Source organism: Natator depressus, chromosome 7 (genome assembly GCF_965152275.1).
Source record: "Natator depressus isolate rNatDep1 chromosome 7, rNatDep2.hap1, whole genome shotgun sequence".
Classification (NCBI taxonomy): Eukaryota; Metazoa; Chordata; order Testudines; family Cheloniidae; genus Natator; species Natator depressus.
Genome location: NC_134240.1, coordinates 1788395 through 1811681, shown reverse-complemented (window position 1 = coordinate 1811681; position 23287 = coordinate 1788395). Strand labels below are relative to the sequence as shown.

General features: G+C 44.4%; 1 protein-coding gene and 1 long non-coding RNA gene across 3 annotated transcripts in view; one reads left to right on the top strand and one right to left on the bottom strand.

The window, feature by feature from the left end:
* Positions 1-21: 21 nt before the first annotated feature.
* LOC141990340 (uncharacterized) lies at positions 22-9783 on the top strand. Of its 2 annotated transcripts, none has more exons than XR_012640155.1 (4): positions 22-134; positions 2287-2487; positions 3251-3336; positions 8399-9783. It is a non-coding gene; the product is annotated as an uncharacterized LOC141990340 (long non-coding RNA). The 2 variants fall into 2 exon arrangements; XR_012640154.1 differs by lacking the exon at positions 22-134 and adding an exon at positions 662-788.
* An 8291-nt stretch (positions 9784-18074) lies between these two features.
* The window catches only part of PRKAR2A (protein kinase cAMP-dependent type II regulatory subunit alpha), a 158082-nt gene continuing 152869 nt past the window's right edge, over positions 18075-23287 (bottom strand). Inside the window, exons 10-11 of the mRNA XM_074957318.1 lie at positions 22298-22436; positions 18075-21581 (exon numbers count right to left, since the gene is read on the bottom strand). Coding sequence (XP_074813419.1) covers positions 21448-21581; positions 22298-22436 — 273 coding nt within the window. The 3' untranslated portion in view covers positions 18075-21447. The remainder of the gene's footprint in view (positions 21582-22297; positions 22437-23287) is intronic.

Below are 23287 nucleotides of genomic sequence, written 5' to 3'. Positions count from 1 at the left end.
GCCGCGTTGCCATGGGGATCCGACCCCGCCGCGGCGGGGCGCCCTGTGCAGGGCTCCCCGGGGAGAGGCGGAGCTCGCGGCCCGGCCCGGCCCGGCCCAGGGCGGCTGCCTGCTAGGCGGGCCGGGGACCAGGGGTCAGTCTGCGGGGCTGCTAAGTGACTGGACAGCGCGGGGCCGGGGGGGGGGCACAAACATGGCGGCTCTGGGACCGGCGGAGGCGGGAAGAGAGAGGAGCCCGGGCTCAGGGCAGGCGCAGAGCAGAGGGACATTTCGGAGGAAGGGCGCAGGGTTGAAAATACACCCAGGGAGAAACAGGAGCCGGGCGAGAGAAAATCAACCACCACTTCCTACCTCCACCGCCAGGCCTCAGGAGTCGCCTCCCCCCTGGTTCTTCGCCTCTCGGGGGGCCTCGCCTCGGCACCGGGGTTACTGGCAGCCCCGTTTGATGTAACTGGTCCCTGTTGTTCGGAAAGGGGGCACGAGGGCAGGGAAGGCGTTGGGCACCTGCCGGGGACGGGACTTTTCTCGCCTCTGGTCCGCTGCTGCCAATGCCCTCCTGTGCACACAGCTCAGGGCCCGTGTCCTGGCTCCTCATGCTGAAAATCTGGTCCTGCCACCCACCCGCCCCGCATCTACCCTGCCTCAGCTTCCACCTTCCCTCTCCTCCTGGTAGCCCTTTGACTGGCTGCAGAGCAGGATCTTGTGTGCTGAGGGTGGAATTCACTTTTGTGCAGAGCTCTAGCACAAGGATTATGCACACAGGCCCTGTACTACTGCTTTGCACGAAGGTAAAGGGTGCCCTGAAGTCCTAAAGCACTTTCTGGGTAGAGAGGGTGGAGTTTTCAGCCTGATGAAAGTCACAACAACCTTAGCTACAATGCATGCTACCCAGCAAATGCTGCATCTAACATTTCATTTTATATGTTATAATGAACTTTCCTCCCTGCCCAAGTTCCACAGGGAAAGAGCTGTGCATTGCATGAGTATGGACACTTAGTGATTAAAATTCCCTGCACAGACGTGCCATGTTCATTAACATGGTACAGGATCAAAGCTGCATTTGTTGGAGCTGCTGCTGCTTCTTTTTTTAAATTTCCCATAACTGGGTTGTTTAAAAAAAAAAGGCAGAAGGTACTGGTACTGCCTAGAAACTGTTCCTGCACCATGGCCTCTACCTGCCCTCTAATCTACTATGTTACAAACATCCTGGGGACCCTATACTGCTGACTTGTCCCATGACTTTGCTGCTGTCACTCCGCCATTGCAGCCCTCTCTATAACAAGTGCTGCTGTTGCTATCAGGACCTGTGCTCTAAGCCACTCACATGCCTGTCACACCTGAGGGATCCTTTAAAACTAGTTCCCTCTAGAGACAGGAGGGGATAGAGGAGGTGTTGCTGTGTCCATTGCAGGTGCTCTTTTAAACTTTTATGTGGGAGAAGGTCTCTAAGCATGGCGTTCCTGGGATTGATTTGTTGTTGGTGAGTTTGGTTTGGGCTTGTCTTCTGAACTGCAGCTAGTACTTTGGTCAATCTTTCCAATCTTGGAAAGGACATGTGGCCCAGTCCTGCAAACCCTGACACCTATGAGTACTCATTAACTTTATTGGAATTATGCAGGTGAGTGCAGGTTTGGAGGACATAAAGAGTAGACCTGGCCCATTTCTGGACCTCCCCTCACATGGGTAGATGAGCACACACTGGACTTAATCTTTAGTCTAGCACTAGTCAGCAAGAATAGAGAAACTATTCTTTAGTTCACGTCCCACGGTGTTGTCTTTTATATACACCTCATGATGGTGATCATCACCAATGACAAATTTAACACAGTCATTGAGCTGTCATTCAGAAAATTCCTGAGGCTGAAGTTTTTGGCTATTCCATCTGTAAACACGAGATGGCAATGCAGAATTCAAAGTGGGCTTGCGCAATGAAAGGGTGACCGTCTCACATGGTTCAGTGTATCTAGGCTTGGAAGGAGTAGCTTATCATTAGTAAATGTCTGTAGACGTCTGTTTCACTGTACACACACAAACTGATGAAAAAATACTTACATTGATGATAATCAAAATTGACAGCTATGCAAAGTAAGAAAAATGCTGCTTGATTAGAGTCACAATACAGTGATTTCGTCTTTTGAATTAGGCTTGTGACAAATGGCCTAGCGAAGGAACAGTAAAAACAGGTGTGATTTGTTGATATAGGATATTTACTTTTTCTGTGTGGACAGGTAATGCTGACAATGTGTGTTTTGATGGTTTATTAAGCTTTAACTTTTTGAATCCTAGCATCTACTGAACTGATCCTATGCAGACTCATTGAGGAACCACCAGTCATCAGTAGTCTCTGAAACAACAGCAGTGCCTATGGATATTCTGACCCATTCCTTCTGAACTTGTTTCTCAAATTTCCTAAAAAGCATCATGGAAGGCAAGCTACATCCTGCTCCTCAAACATAGGATCCAGTTTGCACTTCTTGTTTTTGAGAGGTTTGCTATTAAGTCTTTGTCTTCATAATATCTCTATTTGTGTTGTGAGGCAGACAAAGCAGGAGCATGGCTATTGTCTTCTGTTCTCTCAGTGTCAGCTTCTGTGGTACTCTTTGGCTGGTTTTGGCTTGGAGTATCTATGCTTGATCCTTTGTGAGAGCAAGAGTCCCAGGCTGGGGGGTTTGTTCCATGTGAAAAGCTTGTGTGCAGGTCTCAAGGGGGCCCTGAAAAGGGGGAGAAACAGAAGCAAAATGCTTGCAAAGTGACCTCCAGCCATGAGGGGGGTTATCGTGTCACATAAACCAGCTACATCATTCAACACACAGGGATCAGAAGAACAGAGCTGTTTTTTTTAAGAACTACAGTTAATGATAATCCCATTCCAGCCAGGAGCCCTTACCTCCCAGATGTGCCAGGAGTGGCTGTGTGTATTTGCTCTGTTTCTGATACAAGTTAATTGTATCAGAATACACAGGACATTTATTTGTAGATCCTGACAGGGCTTGTTGATGTGTGAATCACACATAACAAATGCTACCTAATACATAAGAGCAATAATAGAACTGAGCTTCTCTGGCAGAAAGAACCATACCAACAGGTCCTGTAAAAAATCACTGACTATAATAGTACATGTAACTTGTACACAGATGGAAATATTCCATATACAGAACACCTGGATATAGGACAATAGCATTAAATGGAACAAAGTTCATGTCTTTCACACTAATTTTTCTTCCTTCCTGAAAATATATATATTTTTTAGAATGTACCAAAGAAGAGTTCTGGAACATTCTTCATGAGAACATGAACGAAGTCCCAATGCGGGTCATCTGGGGAAACGAAGATCAGGTATTTTGGTTAATATAGGAACTGATACTCTCTGTAGCTGTGGGAATGGAATATGAACAAGAACAATTATTCATAACTTTAAGGAGTGTTTAGATTGCTGTGCATTTTATTTCCCAGAATTGTCACTATCATGAGGTGGCATCGAAGCAGTTAAAAATAGAGCGATTCAAAAAGAAAAATGGTGACACGAGATGAGGTTTTGAGTTTAAGTAAATCCGAGGCTTGAAGGATGCCAGACTGGCAGCAAAGGAGTCACAATGACCTCGTGACTGAAACAGGACTGCTGGAGGCAGCGCTAGCTTTACCGTGCTGCCCCGGCGCTCTGCGTGGAGCTTCACTTGGAGGAGCTGAGCAGTCTGAAGTCCCTCGAGTCGTGTCTCCTTCTGAAAGTGCCAAGATTATCAGTTATGAATGTGTTCTGCATACTAGGAGCTAGACATGAGATCACAGACTCATTTCCCATAGATCAGCCATCATTGATACCAAGGACCGTAGTGACAGAATGCAATGTGATCTAGAGCAGAATGCAATGTGCTGCTCTTGTCACTAGTCCACTCAGCCATCCTGGCCACTGATGGAATTATATATTGAACTGGCTGATGTCTCTCTAAGCCTGAATAAAGAAAAGGAGTACTTGTGGCAGTACTCCTTTTTGTGAATACAGACTAACACAGCTGCTACTCTGAAATAAGCCTGAATAGCACAGCATTGATCCCTATGGATAGAAACTCCTATCTGCAAAACAGAGAGAGATTCAGTGAAGTAGCTTAATAATGGGGAAATGTTGGTCCTGCCCTTAGTAGGAGCAGAACTCTGCTAGCTACATTTAAACACAAGGGGTGTTAAAATAGCAGGGTTCTTGCCTTACTACCCTGATCTGAGTGTTCAAAGTGTTATAAACCTGTGTTACAGCCTGCCTGAGGGGATAGGTATCAGAAGGGGGGAAAACAGGGTCTGGTTTTCAGAAGTGTTCGGCATCTACAATGCCAGTTTAAATTTATGCTCAGCATTTCTGAAAAATCAGGCCTAAAAGAACCCAGCCTGCAGAGGGAAAAAGCGCCATTTTTAAGGGGAGAAAATCTTGTCTAGAGTCAGCACACAGTGTTAGAGCACTGCTGGCATCAGCCATTCTGATCAGGGTTGGAGCTAGCATTGTTCCGAACACTGTGTGGATAAGGACGAAATGTTCTCATTACTTAACTATTATGAACTTCCTGTGGGTAGATAAAGGAAATAAATGAGTTGCTAGCTGAAGCATCTGATGTGAGGAACAAATGCTTGTCACACATAGTATCCTACTCTGCTACCCAAATGCACATAAGATAAATGCAGAGATTTTTTGCCCCAAAAGGGTCATGGTCACAGAGTCACAAATAACTTTGTACCCTGAGGCGAAGACTTCCTATAGTACTTAACCCTGTTCCTGTCATACAAGTGCTGGCTGTTTCTGGAGTGGCTGTTTTAAGAAACTCCATTCCTGTCACATCTACATTCCAGACAAAAGCGCATCTTGGAGTTTGTGGATCTGGTGCATAATACAAAGGACATTAAGAAACTAGCATGAACTTCAGGAGAGTTGCAAGAAATAAAGTCTGATTCTGTTCTGAAAAGTAACCATATAAATGGCATACGGTGCTCTATTTGTCTCCAGATTTCTGAACAGATGTGCTCAATGTACAGGCAGAGATATTTAGTTCTTGCAGATTCAATCTGGTATCTGAAAACCCAGCTGCTCCCTCTGCTTCTCATACATTACCTGTAATAAAGGTCCCAAATTAGGCCCTGTACAAACCCACATCATGTCTTTACATGATGCCATCTGAATCACCTGTGCTAACTCAGTGCTTTCAGTGGAGTTACACAGATAGGGCTGACTAAATATTAGTAAACTCTTCTGCTGAAGATACATAAAAGGAATACGGATTGCTCCCTCTGAGCATGTTTGGCTTTGCAGGGCTGACCAGAGGAAAAAAAAAAAAAAGCTGCAAAATGTTAGTTTAGTTCTTAGTCAGCAGCTGTGTCTAAATATGTACCTGGAGCAAATCAGCTGAGCAAACATGGCACCTTCTCACAGCCACTTCTCAGACTAGGACCACACGTTAATTTAGAAAATTCTGCTGCTCTGAAAAGCTTGTGGGAGTTCTTCTACAAAATGTGACAGTGCCAGAGTTTATGCAGCTCATGTGATCTCATCTTCTGTATCAAAATTTTATCAACATTTGTAAGTGTATAGCAGACCCAGGCAGATTTAAGATTCTCTTAATTTTTATAACCATCTAGGCAATATGATAGACCTTGTCATAAACATACAACTCAGGGTAGCATAAAATCCCTCCTGTACCTGTAAAGGGTTAATCAGTGCCATTAACCTAGTTGACCCCTGAACAGAAGGACCAATGGGGAAAGAAGATACTTTCAAATCTGTGGGGGTGGAGGGTTTTTGTTTGTGTTTTTGTTATTCTCTCCGGAGACAAAGAGAGAGACCAAGCAAGTAATCCAGCTCCTACTGAATGATACTATTTCTGTAATTTTAGATGTAAGTAATAGCAAGGAAATGCATTAGAGTATCTTTTGTTTTAGCTTGTGAATTTTCCTTATGCTAAGAGGAAGGTTTATTCCTGGTTTTTTTTGTAACTTTAAAGTTTTGCCTAGAGGGGAATCCTCTGTGTTTTAAATCTTATTACCCTGTAAAATTATCTTCCATCCTGATTTTACAGAGGTGTTTCTTTTACTTTTTTTTTCTTTATAATAAATGTTCTGTTTTTAAGAATCTGATTGGGTTTTTAGTGTCCTAAAAACCCAAGGATCTGGTCTGTACTCACCTTTACTCTCAAGCCTCCCCAGGAAAGAGGGTGAAGGGCCTTGGGGGCATATTTTGGGGAAACAGGAACTCCAAGTGGTCCTTTTCCTAAATCTTTGTCTAACTCACTTGGTGGTGGCAGCGATACCGTTCCAAGGACAAGGAAGAATTCGTGTCTTGGGGAAGTTTTTAACCTAAGCTGGTAGAAATAAGCTTAGGGGGTCTTTCATGCGGGTCTCCACATCTGTACCCTAGAGTTCAGAGTGGGGAGGGAACCCTGACAGACCTGAAGGAATAAAAATACCTAAAGTCTCAAACTAGAAAATTTAAGAATATGTAAGAAATGTGGTAAGAGGAAAACTTTTCTGGATTGAGATTTTAGGATTTTTTATTCCTTCGGGTTTATCACATTGCCTAGATGGTTATAAAAATTGTTGAGAATCTTAAATGTCTGGAACATCAGAAAAGTACTGCTTATATCATTATGTCATATGGAAAGAACTGTGTATGAAAGGAAGACTTGCAGGAGAATACTAACTCTGTATGTGTGGTGAATGAAATGGATGCCCATAGTAAAGAAACAGTGTTCTGCATCTTTAAATTTGTTGAGAACTGTGCTGAGACAGCAGCCATTTTGTTCTCAGTGGCTCCTGCTGGTTCAGTGGAGACATACACAGTGCTGTCTCATGGAGCCTTGAGTCTCTAACTTTTCTTGTTTGTGTTAATCTAACAAAAGTCCTTTAGCCAAGGTCACGGTTGCTCTTTGTGCATGGAAGAACGTAACAGCATACTAGCAGTGTTAGTGTGGGTGAGATTTTCACCACTGAATCCCTTTGCTGTTTGTATCTCTGCCTTCAGTCTAAAACAATAGTTGCCAAAGCGTGGGTGTGTGGAGTACGTGGTGGTTGTCTGGGGAGAGCTGGTTGGTCACACAGAGCTAGAGTCTCCTCATTCCCAGCTACTACATTACATTAAAAACAGCTAAAAACATGCATGCTTTCCTGAAATTACTTTTCCGTCTACGCTATTGCTGTAGTCCCCACTAAACCTCTGCATATAACACCTCTAAACAGACAGCAGGTAAAGACCCAAATGTGTCCTCCCTCTCAGTGGAGCAGACAGTGCTGGTGATAGTCTGAGGATATCCAGATTGGTATGGAAACTGGAAAGACAAGGGGTCCACTACTGGCCAGCACCACTGCTCTTGCCAGCTGTAGATAAGGTTTTTAAAGACTTGGTATGTCTACACTACGAAATTAGGTCGAATTTATAGAAGTCGGTTTTGTAGAAAGCGGTTTTATACAGTTGATTGAGTGTGTCCCCACACAAGTGCTCTAAGTGCATGTAGTCGGCGGAGTGTGTCCACAGCACCGAGGCAGCCGTCGACTTCCGGAGTGTTGCACTGTGGGTGGCTATCCCACAGTTCCCGCAGTCTCTGCCGCCCATTTGAATTCTGGGTAGAAATCCCAGTGCCTGATGGGGCTAAAACATTGTCGCGGGTGGTTCTGGGTACATATCGTCAGGCCCCCGTTCCCTCCCACCCTCCGTGAAAGCAAGGGCAGACAATCATTTTGTGCCTTTTTTCTTGAGTTACCTGTGCAGACGCCATACCACGGCAAGCATGGAGCCCGCTCAGCTAACTGTCACCGTATGTCTCCTGGGTGCTGGCAGACGTGGTACTGCATTGCTACACAGCAGCAGTTAATTGCCTTTTGGCAGCAGACAGTGCAGTATGACTGGTAGCCGTCATCGACGTAGTCCTGGGTGCTCTTTTAATCGGGCGCTGGGCAAACATGAGAGTGACTCAGCCAGGTCATTTCCCTTGTTTCGTCTCGTGGCGATTCAGTCCTACCGGCAGTGTGCTGTCTTTTAACCTCCAGCCAGCAGAAGATGATGGCTAGTCATCATACTGCACCATCTTCTGCCGAGCACCCAGGAGCTGACGACGGCTAGCGGTCGTACTGCACAGTCTGCTGCCAGCAAGATGTATAAAGATAGATGAAGTGGCTTAAAACAAGAAATAGACCAGAATTGTTTTGTATTCATTTTTTCCTCCTTCCCTCCTTCTCTCTGTGAAATCAACAGCCTGCTTAACCCAGTTTTGAGTTCTATCCTTGAGGGGGCCATTCAGTTTCTCACAAAGCCACCCCCCTTTGTTGATTTTAATTCCCTGTAAGCCATCCCTGTAAGCCATGTCGTCAGTCGCCTCTCCCTCCGTCAGGGCAACAGCAGACAATCGTTCCGCACCTTTTTTCTGTGCAGACACCATACCACAGCAAGCATGGAGCCCGCTCAGATCACTTTGGCAATTAGGAGCACATTAAACACCACGCACATTATCCAGCAGTATATGCAGCACCAGAACCTGGCAAAGCGATACTGGGCGAGGAGGCGACGTCAGCGCGGTGATGTGAGTGATGAGGACATGGACGCAGACTTCTCTCAAAGAAGGGGCCCTGGCAATGTGGGCATCATGGTGCTAATGGGGCAGGTTCATGTTGTGGAACGCCGATTCTGGGCTCAGGAAACAAGCACAGACTGGTGGGACCGCATAGTGTTGCAGGTCTGGGACGATTCCCAGTGGTTGTGAAACTTTCGCATGCGTAAGGGCACTTTCATGGAACTTTGTGACTTGCTTTCCCCTGCCCTGAGGCGCAAGAATACCAAGATGAGAACAGCCCTCATACTTGAGAAGCGAGTGGCAATAGCCCTGTGGAAGCTTGCAACACCAGACAGCTACCGGTCAGTCGGGAATCAATTTGGAGTGGGCAAATCTACTGTGGGGGCTGCTGTGATGCAAGTAGCCAGTGCAATCAAAGATTTGCTGATATCGAGGGTAGTGACCCTGGGAAATGTGCAGGTCATAGTGGATGGCTTTGCTGCAATGGGATTCCCTAACTGTGGTGGGGCCATAGACGGAACCCATATCCCTATCTTGGCACCGGAGCACCAAGCCGGCGAGTACATAAACCGCAAGGGGTACTTTTCAATAGCGCTGCAAACACGGGTGGATCACAAGGGACGTTTCACCAACATCAACGTGGGATGGCCGGGAAAGGTACACGACGCTCGCATCTTCAGGAACTCTGGTCTGTTTCAAAAGCTGCAAGAAGGGACTTTATTCCCAGACCAGAAAATAACCGTTGGCGATGTTGAAATGCCTATATGTATTCTTGGGGATCCAGCCTACCCCTTAATGCCATGGCTCATGAAGCCGTACACAGGCAGCCTGGACAGCAGTCAGGAGCTGTTCAACTACAGGCTGAGCAAGTGCAGAATGGTGGTAGAATGTGCATTTTGACGTTTAAAAGCGCGTTGGTTAGACCTCAGCGAAACCAATATTCCCACTGTTATTACTGCTTGCTGTGCGCTCCACAATATCTGTGAGAGTAAGGGGGAGATGTTTATGGCGGGGTGGGAGGTTGAGGCAAATCGCCTGGCTGCTGGTTTCGCACAGCCAGACACCAGGGTGGTTAGAAGAGCAAAGGAGGGCGCGGTGCGCGTCAGAGAAGCTTTCAAAACCAGTTTCATGACTGGACAGGCTACGGTGTGAAAGTTCTGTTTGTTTCTCCATGATGAAACCCCCCGCCCCTTGGTTCACTCTACTTCCCTGTAAGCTAACCACCCTCCCCTCCTCCCTTTGATCACCACTTGCAGAGGCAATAAAGTCATTGTTGCTTCACATTCATGCATTCTTTATTCATTCATCACACAAATAGGGGGATGACTACCAAGGTAGCCCAGGAGGGGTGGTGGAGGAGGGAAGGACAAGGCCACACAGCACTTTAAAAGTTTAAAACTTTAAAACTTATTGAATGCCAGCCTTCTGTTGCTTGGGCAATCCTCTGGGGTGGAGTGGCCGGAGGCCCCGCCACCGCATTCTTGGGCATCTGAGTGAGGAGGCTATGGAACTTGGGGAGGAGGGCAGTTGGTCACACAGGGGCTATAGCAGCGGTCTGTGCTCCTACTGCCTTTCGTGCAGCTCAAGCATACGCTGGAGCATATTGGTTTGATCCTTCAGCAGCCTCAGTATTGAATCCTGCCTCCTCTCATCACGCTACTGCCACCTTTGAGCTTCAGCCCTCTCTTCAGCCCAACACTTACTCTCTTCAGCCCGCCACCTCCCCTCCCGGTCATATTGTGCTTTCCTGCACTCTGACATTATTTGCCTCCACGCATTCGTCTGTGCTATGTCAGTGTGGGAGGACAGCATGAGCTCCGAGAACATTTCATCACGAATGTGTTTTTTTCACCTTCTAATCTTCACTAGCCTCTGGGAAGGAAGATCCTGTGATCATTGAAACACATGCAGCTGGTGGAGGAAAAAAAAAAAAGGCAGTGGTATTTAAAAAGACACATTTTCTAGAACAATGGCTACACTCTTTCAGGGTAAACCTTGCTGTTAACATTACATACACAGCACATGTGCTTTCATTCCAAGGTCGCATTTTGCCTCCCCCCCATGGCTAACAGCAGGGAACATTTCTGTTCAGCCACAGGCAAACAGCCCAGCAGAAACGGGCACCTCTGAATGTCCCCTTAAGAAAAGCACCCTATTTCACCAGGTGACCATGAATGATATCACTCTCCTGAGGATAACACAGAGAGATAAAGAACGGATGTTGTTTGAATGCCAGTAAACATACACTGCAATGCTTTGTTCTACAGTGATTCCCAAGTACGTGCTACTGGCCTGGTGTGGTAAAGTGTCCTACCATGGTGGGTGGAATAAGGCTGCCCTCCCCAGAAACCTTTTGCAAAGGCTTTGGGAGTACATCCAGGAGAGCCGCAAATGCCAGGGCAAATTAATCATTAAACATGCTTGCTTTTAAACCATGTATAGTATTTTAAAAGGTACACTCACCAGAGGTCCCTTCTCCGCTTGGCGGGTCCAGGAGGCAGCCTTGGGTGGGTCCGGGGGGGACTGCTTCCAGGTCCAGGGTGAGAAACAGTTCCTGGCTGTCGGGAAAACCGGTTTCTCCGCTTGCTTGCTGTGAGCTATCTACAACTTCATCATCAGCATCATCTTCCTCGTCCCCAAAACCTGCTTCTGTGTTGCCTCCATCTCCATTGAAAAAGTCAAACAACACGGCTGGGGTAGTGGTGGCTGAACCCCCTAAAATGGCATGCAGCTCATCATAGAAGTGGCATGTTTGGGGCTCTGACCCGGAGCGGCCATTTGCCTCTCTGGTTTTCTGGTAGGCTTGCCTCAGCTCCTTAAGTTTCACGCGGCATTGCTTCGGTCCTGTTATGGCCACTGTCCTTCATGACTTGGGAGATTTTGACAAATGTTTTGGCATTTCGAAAACTGGAACGGAGTTCTGATAGCACGGATTCCTCTCTCCATACAGCGATCAGATCCCATACCTCCCATTCGGTCCATGCTGGGGCTCTTTTGCGATTCTGGGACTCCATCATGGTCACCTCTGCTGATGAGCTCTGGCCAGCGTGGCAAGCTGCAGGTGACCATGCAAACAGGAAATTGAAATTCAAAAGTTTGCGGGCCTTTTCCTGTCTACCTGGCCAGTGCATCTGAGTTGAGAGTGCTGTCCAGAGCGGTCACAATAAAGCACTCTGGGATAGCTCCCGGAGGCCAATACCATCTAATTGCGTCCACAGTACCCCAAATTTGACCCGGCAAGGCCGATTTAAGCGCTAATCCATTTGTCCGAAGTGGATTAAGGAAATAGATTTTAAGAGCCCTTTAAGTCGAAAAAAAGGGCTTCATCGTGTGGACGGGTGCAGGTTTACATCGATTTAACGCTGCTAAATTCGACCTAAACTCCTAGTGTAGACCAGGGCTTAGAGGGCTGTTTAAAACACAGTTCTATTCTGATGTTCTATTCACTACTAAAATGTCAGAATACCTAGAAGCAATCAGCTCTTGGATTAAGAGCAATCTTCATGCTCAAGCCAGGCAAGACTGAACTGATGCTGGTTGGAAAGGAGAAACCCTTTAACGAAATGACCGAGATGTTGTTTCCACCTTCCACGGAAGGCACACAGGCCCCATTCACCAGAGTGGGATGAAGTTTGGGGTCCTGTCTGACTCCTCACGGAGCTTGGATGGCCAGAAAGCATCAACATCTGAAAATGCCTCCTTTTACCCCCAGCTTATTAGGCAACTTCCTCCCAGATGAGGACTGGCTACCGTGATCCGTGCATTTCTTCTCAAGTCCCTCCATTAGCTCCTAGATAGTTCTTGATGCCAGTTTAAGACCTTCATCCTAATTTTCAAGCAATTAATGGATCAAGCCCCAACTACATCAAAGACCAAATTTTGATCTATGAACCTCCATGACAGCTGTGTTCCACTGGGATAGAGGCCTGCCTGCTGACTGTATTGCCTAAACTAAGATGTCGCTACTTTTTGCCTCCTGTTGTTTTTGCAGAGCCAATGTAATTACAGAGACGAGCTTGGATTCCAGTCTGGCTCACACATCAGCACTAGAATTGTTAACTAAGGATACTTACGGCTGGCTATATTTTAGTTGTAATCTGAACAGATTGGATATGGTGCCTTCAAGATGATTAATGCAGAACCCTGCAATCCCTTTCTTATGGGCACTTAGGGTTATTTTGAAGGCAAAGGGCTGTATCTAAATACACCTCCAAACAGCCATGGTCAAAGAGGGTCAGACAGCCCAAGCTTTTTTTGCCCTGATCCTGGCTCCACTGAGACCTTAGGAGGCTATTACACCAGTCCTTCAAGTGGAGCCACTGAGGAGTGCTCTGAGACATGGGCTTAAGGACTGGCACACAGACCATTTGGGGCATCTCAATGCATGTGTACCCTGAACCAGATCCACATAATTCCTCCCCCAACAACCCAATGCCATTCCCATCCTGCTTGTCACAGGAATAACCTGGGAAGGAGGGCTCTAGCTAGCTAGAACGTAGGCTCCCAATAGTAGGAGGTTTATAGTATTAAGAGGCATCTTTTTTCTGGAAAGCCTGAAGATTTCTCAGAACCTGGCCCATAATTCTCACTAATTGCTGTGATTGCTATTCCCTTGGGCTGCTGGATATTAACGCCAGGTCATTCTGTTGCCCTTTTTTTAAACTAAATTAATTCTGCTAAAACTATATTTAAAATGTGAATTACTTTGGTAAGTGGGCAGAAAAATATGCTTTCGATGATATAACTGGTGCCCAATAGAACACTCGCCCAATAGAAGAGGCAACCCTCTTACGTTACATGAGCTGTAGTCCCTGCATATAAAACTGAAACAGAAGCCTGTTAGCACAGTTTTTGGGCTAAGTATTGTTCTCATTCATCCCTGCCAGTTCAGCCCAAGAGAGCAGAATGCAGCTCTTCATGCAGGCAAATGTTTGAAAATAAGAAAATACCTAATGTGGGAAGGATGCAACAAAAGTCATTGATTCTATGCTTGGCAGTACAGAACGGGCTGCTGGCCCCACAGCCTGACCTACTTGGAGTTTCTCCAGAGAACAGACTGCATCCTTCCTACGACTAAACTGATTGTCTTAATTTCCTGGGGCAAAGATACATATTACATAATGATGCAAATCCCTGAATTCACCAGTGTTACAAGATTCAATTAATGAGGATTCTTACTGCAGTACAAATGGTAACCTTGTTTAGGAGTAGCATTAAATCCCATGGGAAAACCTGAGAACTTTGGAATGATCAAAGCATGTAATATGAAATTTTTCTCATTGTTATTTACTTGGATGCTTGAAGTTGACAACAGTTGGTTTCTTTGATGACATTAACAAAGCTTTAAAATGGTAGGATAAGAAAACAAAAACTGAATCTGAACTGCAGGGCAAGTGGGAGCTGCAGCAAACATCTGTGTGAACTGTAACCGATGATAGGTGTGTGGCTCACACCAGGCAAGCAGGGTAATCATTTTGAATGTGTTATTTCTTTTTGTTGGACACTACTCTCTCACTCGCTTAGTTATAAATAATAATTCCCAAGGAATAAATACTATGGGCATCCATTCTTCAACCCCACCTCTGACCTCTTAACTCCAACAACAGCAGTAGAAGAAAATCCTTTGAGATGACAGAGAAAGCAGCTGAGCTGAGAGCTTTGGAATGAACTTTAGATTTGAATGTGAAATACTTAAGACAACCATGGATTGTGGAGCTTCAGCTAATGCAGGTGAGTTGGAACAAATTGGAAAGTCGTAATTAGGAATAGAGGCTTTTAAAGAGTTTTTCTCCAGCCTTTGCAATAATAGGCGCTCAGCCACGGCTGAATTAACATCCCACTAATTGCTGCTTGAAAAATAAAGTAAAACATTTGTGAGATGAAGTAGAAACAGGAGCCTGCTTTCAGTTACTGACCAAACTGGCTCTGAAAGGAGAGGCTGGCAGTGTGTTTTTACATATCAGATTATCTCTCAGATACAGATGTTCATTGTCAATTTAAATTCTGCCCTGCCTACAGACAATTCCCATGTCGAGGATACAGGACTGTAAAACTTGGTAACAAAGGGCAGTTCTCTGTATTATATAGATGCTTTAATCCTGTCTCAATGCCAGCAACAGTAACTGGACTGAGAATGCTCTGCTGTTAGATTCAGAGATATACTGCATCAAAGCCAAGCCCATTTAAAAGAAAAAGAGCATCTCTGCCTTTGTTGCCCACAGTGTATTTATCATGGAGCATTCAATATTTGTCTTTCTGAAGCTGAAAGAGCAGCTTAACTTCAGCAAAAGCCATCTGTACTCAGCTGTGTCTGAGGGGATTTATTCCAGAACCAGTGAGTATTTCTTGTCCTCAACAGCCTGAAACGAAATTGAAGATGAGACTGCAGCACCCTACACCTTCAGTGCCCAGTGAATTTCTTGTAGCTGCCTCAAGCCATGTTACGTACCAAGTATTTGCAGGGATGTTTCCATGTTAAAAAGGGCACTTTACATAGTTAAAATGGCCGTGTCAACTTGGGAGGAAATGTAATTTTCATAACATGCAGATTTGGCCAAAACAGTTGATTTTAACCTCACAGATTTAAGGGACAGTAGTTCTGATAACCATTCATTTGTTTACAGTATCAGTATACTGTAGATGTTAACAGTTCTGCAGCTGTGGCAGAAGATTGGTTGTGCTTGACTGTAATCTCAATTTACAAGAAGTGCAAGGTGATGAACACGAATACATTTCCGACCTGGAGTAACCTTGGGCAGCATGAACTCATTTGGGGATGGGGTGGAGTTGGGACAACAACAGAACAGGGACATACTCAGAAAAGTGATAAACAGTTCTAGTCCCTCATGCTGGGCAAAAAAAAGCCGTTTTCTACATTTTGTAGTGGATCCTTTCTCACTTTGTAATGATAAAGCATAAAAGATTCTCTGTACAGAGCAGTGCACCGTTCACAAGTGATCTTCAGTACAAACTGCTCTGCACCAAAACACTGATTCACATAAGGGAGCTAGAACTTTATCAGGATGGGAGAAAAATGGGTCACTTTTGCCTTAACTAAGTTTATGATTTAGGCCTGGTGTGCACACAATTCTTGTACTGATTGAGCTACTGCAGTTACAGGGGGTGTGATTTTTCTATTGAGAACTTCATCAGTACAACCCCTAGCGTGGAAGTAGTTGCATCAGTGTAGAGCAGGGGTTCCCAAACTTGGTTTGTGGCTTGTTCGGGGTAAGCCCCTGACAGGCCGCGAGACACTTTGTTTACCTGAGCGTCCACAGGTACGGCCACTCACAGTTCCCACTGGTCGCAGTTTGCCGTTCCCAGCCAATGGGAGCTGCGGGAAGCAGTGGCCTGGCCTGCACCGCTTCCCACGGCTCCCATTGGCCGGAAATGGTGAACCGCAGCCACAGGGAGCTGGATGGCTATGTCCATAGAGGCTGCACACATACCCTTGTGGATCCAACTGCTTGGCCCAGGAGATGCGACTTACTGTCCTGTAGCTCCTTTCCACGTGACCAGAACCTATATGTGCCAGGATTCTGCTGTTGGGGAATTTCCTGCAGAACCTTTCCCTTGCTGTGGTCTCTCTGCTTTCATGAAAGAACAATTATATATGTAGGCCTCTTCCTGCCAAAGAAAGCCTTCAAAAACACAAACCAAAAATAACTGCTGCAGTGCTGTCTTCCTTGAGTCTGCAGCCAGCCTGAAACAATGGCAGAGATCTGTCCCCATTTGCTGCAGTGGGGGTAATAATGCAAATTTTAACATCTTGCTAATATGCGGATCCCAGATGACAAGTGTCTAAGCATCACCTGCACAGACATCAGTAAACTCTGTTGATCTGCTTGGTGCCAAGGGAGCCTCAGCTCCATGCCGCTTGTTTTCTTGGGCTGGGAGGTTTCTCTCCCCTCTCGGTTCCAATGGAGAGGGATTCGAGTGCTCAGAAGGTGTGGGGTTCTTCCAAACGCCTAGTGTCTTGGCAAGCTTCGGATCCGATCTTTAGCTCATGCCTTGGTTTGGGAGACAGAGTCCTTAGTGGATGCACTTCAGTACATTTTAGTGACACTGACCTGAACAGTTCCTAGCTTCCCAATGCTGACATGGGAAGCAAAGCCCAGAGACATGACACATTTATTTCATCCAAAGCCCCTAGTGAATTTGCTAAGGCACTTTCCATTTTGAAAGTTGATCAGTGTCCCATGGATACACCAGAATTCTTCTCCCAAATTTATACATTTAAAGCTGTATATACAGTTTAAGAGGGTTAAAATAAAAACCAGCTCAGCAAAAGCAAATATGCCATCATGCTGGGTGTTCAGATAGTAAACTCTCCAGGTCACACAGCACATCTTTTGTACTGGATGTTTACTTGTTTCCTTTAAAGGTTTTGTGTTAGTTTTGTTAAAGAAACAGACAGCCACAGCTCAGCACATACTATGTGTCAGCCACAAATGCAGGGCAGCTAACTTTAGAAACTTATCTCATCTTAAAACTAGTTTTGTTCTCCTGCAGAATTTGTTTTAGGACAATCTATGTTTTGCACAGTGCTCAACACACCAGCAGTACTCAAATAATAAATCAGAAAGCCAGTTGCACCATTTTACTATGTAGTGTGGCAACAGCAGCATAGGAGCTGGTTTTATCCATAGCAATAATATCCAAATACAGGTGTAATCTTAATGCATCAATAGGGTCCTCTCACCAAATAGTAAAATTCTGTGGTTGGGGAATTTTGTAACTGGTTTTATTGTGTCAGGGAGAGAATACCATTTTCAGCAGGCCCCTGAGAGTACTAACTATAGTGCCTCCAACAGTCCTCCAAGTAAGGCTTTCTCCTTTGTCACTAGACATACACAGCCACTTCATTACATAAATGCTGTGGGGGGCTGTGTCAGCTGGAATAAGTTAACACACACAGGATTGTACCAGGAAGGCTGGACACGACATGTCAGCATTTTATTAACCAAAAGTGAAGCTGAACCCCAGAATGATTTTTTTTTAAAAAAACCATAAGCTTATATGGCAGGTATTTTTCCCTCCCGCTGTCAACACTACAGTGCAAGAATCGATCTCTCTGCAATCACTCATCCTTTGAGAATCAAATACTAGTTGTAAAATGAGTTAATAAAATATGGGTCTCCCAATGAATCAATAAAAAACATTTAACTCAATGCAACAGACCAATTTGCAAAACCAACTTATGGAATTCTCCCAGGTGAAAGACCTTAAAGCACTTGGAGCCTTGAGGTAGCATCTTTATGCAGAATTCAATTTTTTTTGAGTGGAGGAAAATATTGGTAGCACATCTTTAGCTCCAGCCAGGCTAAGTGGATTTCAGTAATTCTCTTATGAGGCTAGTGGCTTTCTTTTGCATCTTTAAATACTGATATAACACTATAGCCTGTAAAGACAGAAATTACAAGGAAGGCCTCTTGAAATAAAGCATATAGTTGAAGTGACTGAAAACAGAAGTAATTGTAATAACAACAAAAAGTAACTGGAGTGAAAAAACCCAAAACATTTGTATTTTGGCAAGACTGGTTTACAAATACATGTCAAGAACCAGAGTCCCAACATCAGCTAACTGAAAAGGAAAGAGAATGGAAGGTGACATTCAAAAGGGGTTTTTCTTTTTTCCTCTGTGCAAAACTGCACTTTGTTTTTTTTTTTGTTTTTGTTTTTTTAAAAGACAGCTTTTTTTTTTGTACATTGTGAAACCTGTGCTGTGACATTAACCAGAAATACCATATGCCAGGACACTTGACCACTGAAAGCTCCTCTCACTGACTTCACAACAATCACAAGCAGAGAATCAGAAATAAGACAGATATTTCTCCTAATCTCAAGATCATCATCCTCTTGCCCACTTTGCTGCTGAGGTCTCTTATTAAACTAGAGCTCTCTCCACTACCAATTGCTGGGAATCCATGGCAGATTTACTGAACACAGAGCAATACCAACAGAGAAACTCACACATCCATTAGAGACATTAAAACAAAAGTGGCTGGAGTAAGACAGGGATGTGGTGATGTAGCTGAATCACTATTGGCCAATGTCTCAAAGTCAGTTCTCACGCTCTCTTTTCAAGCACTCTGACTTTGTCCTTTATTGATACTCTGGCTGGCTAGCCAAAGGTGCTATTGAGTAACATTCTATAGGTCACCTCTCCTTATCTTCCTGTCCCCACTCCCCAAAAGACTACAAAGCAAATTGGTTAAAACAAACCAGACCAGCCAGGCAGATCCCAAAGATGGACTTTAAACTGATGATCCCCCCACCCCCTACCCTTAGAGGCTCATTCTCTCTGCTCAAAGTTCAGTTGCTCACTTGCATCATACTACAGTGTCCCATCTGACATTGGGTGTGACACGGCTGTGTGTGATAATTCCACTCTACTGCATGCAAGGAGCATAGAGATGGATAAAAGTTTGTAAATCTGTTCCCTCATCTGGGACCTCTAGCTTTCTGAGTCCATAGCCTCATGTTCCCTCCCTCTGCCTTCTAAATCTATTAAAATCCTTCCGTGCAGAATTTCCATAAGGCCCTAAGGGTGTCCAGTAGACCTTGCTTCCTTTTGGCCAGGCTTCAGTACAGTTTACCAGGTTTGCATATTCTGACGCACCGAGTCCTATAATGCAGAGAACTGAAAGTTGTAAGCGTAGCCAAATGTGCTTTACTCCGGTGGATACAACGGAGGAGCATCTGAGGAAGTGTTTGTATGGGAAGGACCAAAGCTGGTTGAGGACAGTTATTCAGAGAGATTTCTTTAGTTCATGTGACAGCTTAAGCTGTACGGAAACTCAGATGGGTTTGGAGACCAGCTTGTGTCTGGATTGCCTGGACAATCCACAGCTGGCCTGATTTGAGAGCCTGAGTCTGCTTCTGAATCCTGATCTCTCAGTTATCAGCATGAGGACCTGCCAACTGTTCTTTTTTTAAAATTCTACAATTAAAAAGAAAGACTGAGTGTTTTTAGTGTTAAACCTCAGAAGCATGAATGAAATTCCAGTTCCTGCTGCTTTTTTAGCCTTGCAGAACTGAACCTGTACAGTAAAACAGGGAAAACACACTGTGTGTGGAGGCAGTTACAAGAGCAACTAGATAACAGCATCAGGGCTGTAACAATGAGGCACACCTTGTTCAGTGGTATTCATTACAAACCAGTCCATCATCTGAAAGCATAATGCAATCTACTGTAACTAGACAACAACAGTACAGACTCAACCTGATACGGATCCCACTTTACAGAACAGTGCAGGAGCTGGAAGGAGTGAGGAAAATATTACAGGCTAGAAGCCAACTCCGTGTTGTAGCTCTGCACCTTCCACCTTGTTAGAGCAGATTTCTAGTGTGCTAACAAGCAGGAATTCACAGTTGTAGTATTCTCTCCCCTTTCTCAGGTGATCATAAAAATTAAATAGTGGGTTCAGTTCAGAGTCTGCAATTAAAATTTTACCATCCCAGAAACATGTAGGTAAGTTTCACATAAATTTAGAACACTGAAAATGGAAAGGGGACCACTAGACTTATTACCTACAAATTCATTGCCTTTTCTTTATATAAATATTATATTTTATGCCATAAAAAGGGTCCCCCTGAAGGTCGGAGTCTCATTTAGATAATACTCTGATAAAATCTCAGTAGGATGTGCCTTAAGGTCAATAGATCTATAGAAATAGAAGTCTTCCTAATAAACGCTGCAGATCTGACAAATAAATATCTTTAACTGAATTATTACCTAAAGCAAAAGACCACTCCAAACACACCAACTGCCTAGTTAGCAAAGGCATTTGCTTCATGAAGTCAAATGTTGCTAATTTCTGAAAGATTTAACAAACAGACTTGGCATTTGGAAGTATCTAAGTGCCTAATCAAGTTAAATAATATTACAAAATATTAGAATTGAGGGGAGCTGCTTAAGTACATAATTATTATTCCTTTAAATTACAAAAAATTAACCTCCTTAAAAAGAGAGTTTTAAAACTGATCCAGACAACAGCAATGCCCTGTGAAATCTAGCAGTATAAAGGGTATCTAAGCAGGAGAGGGTCATGTGCTGCAACATCTCAGCAGTAAAATCTGCCCCCTTTAAGAAATGGAGAGCAAGTTTATGGGGATGATACAGCTATGGCACCTTCAGGCCACTGGAGCTGTTGGACGACTATCAAACTCTCTGCATATGTGGTAGCATAAAGAACGAAAACAATTCTTTTTACTGGTCAGAAAATGTTCAGAGTCAATCATTCTTCATTTTCTGCATTTCAGTATTGAGCAGTTATTTCTTTCTTGTGCCCCCAGCTTTGCTTATAGTTTTATTACAGAATTGCAGTACCTGCAGCTTTCAGCAGATGGCAGGAACACCTCAGTGCCAACTTATTCAATGGCTCTGATAATTTCAAGTCCCCTTGATATATTCAGCATCAAACCCAAATGCTACAATTACATTTTTGACATTCTGTAAAGGAAGTGTCAAAGGAAGATATTAAGAGACTGTAAAGAGAAGGCTGCTCCCTGGGGGAAGATAAGCAGCCTGCCATTACAAATCTGCTCTGAAGATTTGCCACAACAATAAAATGAGGAAAAAAAGGAAGGTTCTGTATCTTTTACACTTTGGGTTTTGCATCAGGCACTTATATTGTTGGAGAGACATGCCATTCTGAGCCAAACAAGTGAGAGAAGGGTTAGAATCATCTTTAAACTAAGCCTAATAATGAAATTTCAGCAGCAAAGTGGAGGCATGGAGTGAGCCTCTCCCCATCCATCTGTGCTGAGACTTATTTATGGTTTCTAAAATGCCCAAGAAGACAGCAGCAGTAACTGTTCTGTAGTGTCCATTTTTCCTTATGTGTTGTGTTGCTGAGAGGAGGCTTTTCTGTGTCTTGAACTGAGAAGGCACTAAGGTACCCTGTGCCTAGTTCCCTGGATCCAACAGGTCCATGCTTGAACCAAACATTGCCACCAGCTGCTCCTCATAATGTGTTATATTCCTCTTCATAATGTCCATGCAGGGGCCAAGCAGCCTCTCGAATGCTTGCACATCCATGACTACACAGAAACAAATAGAAGAGTGAAAACAAATAAAGAGCTGCCCTGCAAAATAAAGCAATAAGCCAATCCGAATTACTTTCTAAAACTCATGTAACTTGAGTCCAGCCAACATGGTTCTAATGTTTCAGTGGAAGCCACTCGCATTGAAGTCAAACTTCTCATTTTACAAAGCTGTCATGCTGATCCAGGAGACTAATAAAAATAAATGTCTGATCCTGGCATAAATCTGGAGGCCAAATGCAAAAAACACACAACTGCAATATGAGCATGACTGAAAAAATCTCTGTCATGTGTAACAAACATCTTTAGAGGGAAGGAAATCAAGCTGAATGGAGGTTGTGCTTTTTATGCTACCATGCTGCAGATACACACTTGACTCTGACTTCCCTTTTCTGGAATAGTGGAAGCCAGGCACATAAAGGAAGTAACGTACTTAATCTCCATTGGGCACTTAGCCATCCCCAGTCAAAACAGAAATGGTACAAAGAAAGGCAAGATGAAGGAAACAAGGGTTCCCATACTGAAGTGCTGAAGGTCCCTTGCAGGCCAAAACTCCTGGCCTTGACTGAAGAACAAGCAAGCCAGTTTGGATGCCAGTTAGAATCTACATGGCTGTACAACTTAATGGAATAGCATAGACAACATGAAGCGATTGGGCATTGCTTGAAGGCACCTACTGCAGAGAGATACCTAGCAGCACAAAGTACCCTTACCTAAACACTTGACATCCCCAACAGCATAGGCAGAGGCTGCTCTGGGTTTGTTGGTAACAAGTGCAAGCTCTCCAAAATACTGTCCTTTCTGACATCGGGCAATCTCCACTTCCTGGTTAGCATCCTTACTTGTCATAGTCTGTGCCAGAAATAGAACAATAAGCAAAGTGACTATTTTAATCACAACACAGTGCTATGCATACAGCTCTCTCTGAACAGAAGATCACAGCTGGCAGAGAAATGCTTCAGTAATGGCTCAGTATCCTGTGCACAGGGTCTCCAGAATATTCCCTAACAAAGATTTTAAGTATAACATACACAAGGCTCTGCCCAGTAAAGATTGCCTCAAACCGGGAGAACTATTTGTTTGAAAGCAAGACTCCAGTTAAAAGAAGTCACAGAAGGGCAAAGGGTTAAAAGATGCTGTACTTTGAGTATCTGTTGACTGTTGCCTACTACAGTCCCCCCTAGGGAAGACTGTATCCATGTTTGAAGTTTGGAAGGGAACATCATGACAATTTGCACATGTGCAGATGTAAGCAAAGCATGTTTCTCAAACAGACATGCATCATCTTCAGAATCGGTTTTTGAAATAGCTTGAAGCGACTTTGGGGAGATGTACAGCCTGCCTTGCCCAGCTAGAAACAATAACGATCAGATCTTCAAATAATCCGAGAGTTCGTCTGTTGTACAGCACAGCACTTTTATTAAGAACATAGATCAGGCCGAGAATCCATCGAGCCCACTGTCCTGTCTAACCCTATCCAGTACCACATGCTTCAGGAGGAAGGTCCTATGATGAGAGGGTATTTTTCTTTTTAGATTCCCCCCCCCGAAGATGTATATTGAGCAGGGCTGCCTACAATGATGCCCAGGACTTTTTTAAAATTTAGAACACAGCAATTGCATGAAATGGTTCAAATTTTTTCCCTTCAGTGTTGACTTGCATTTGTCAACACTGAACGTAACCTGCCATTGTGCTGCCCATTC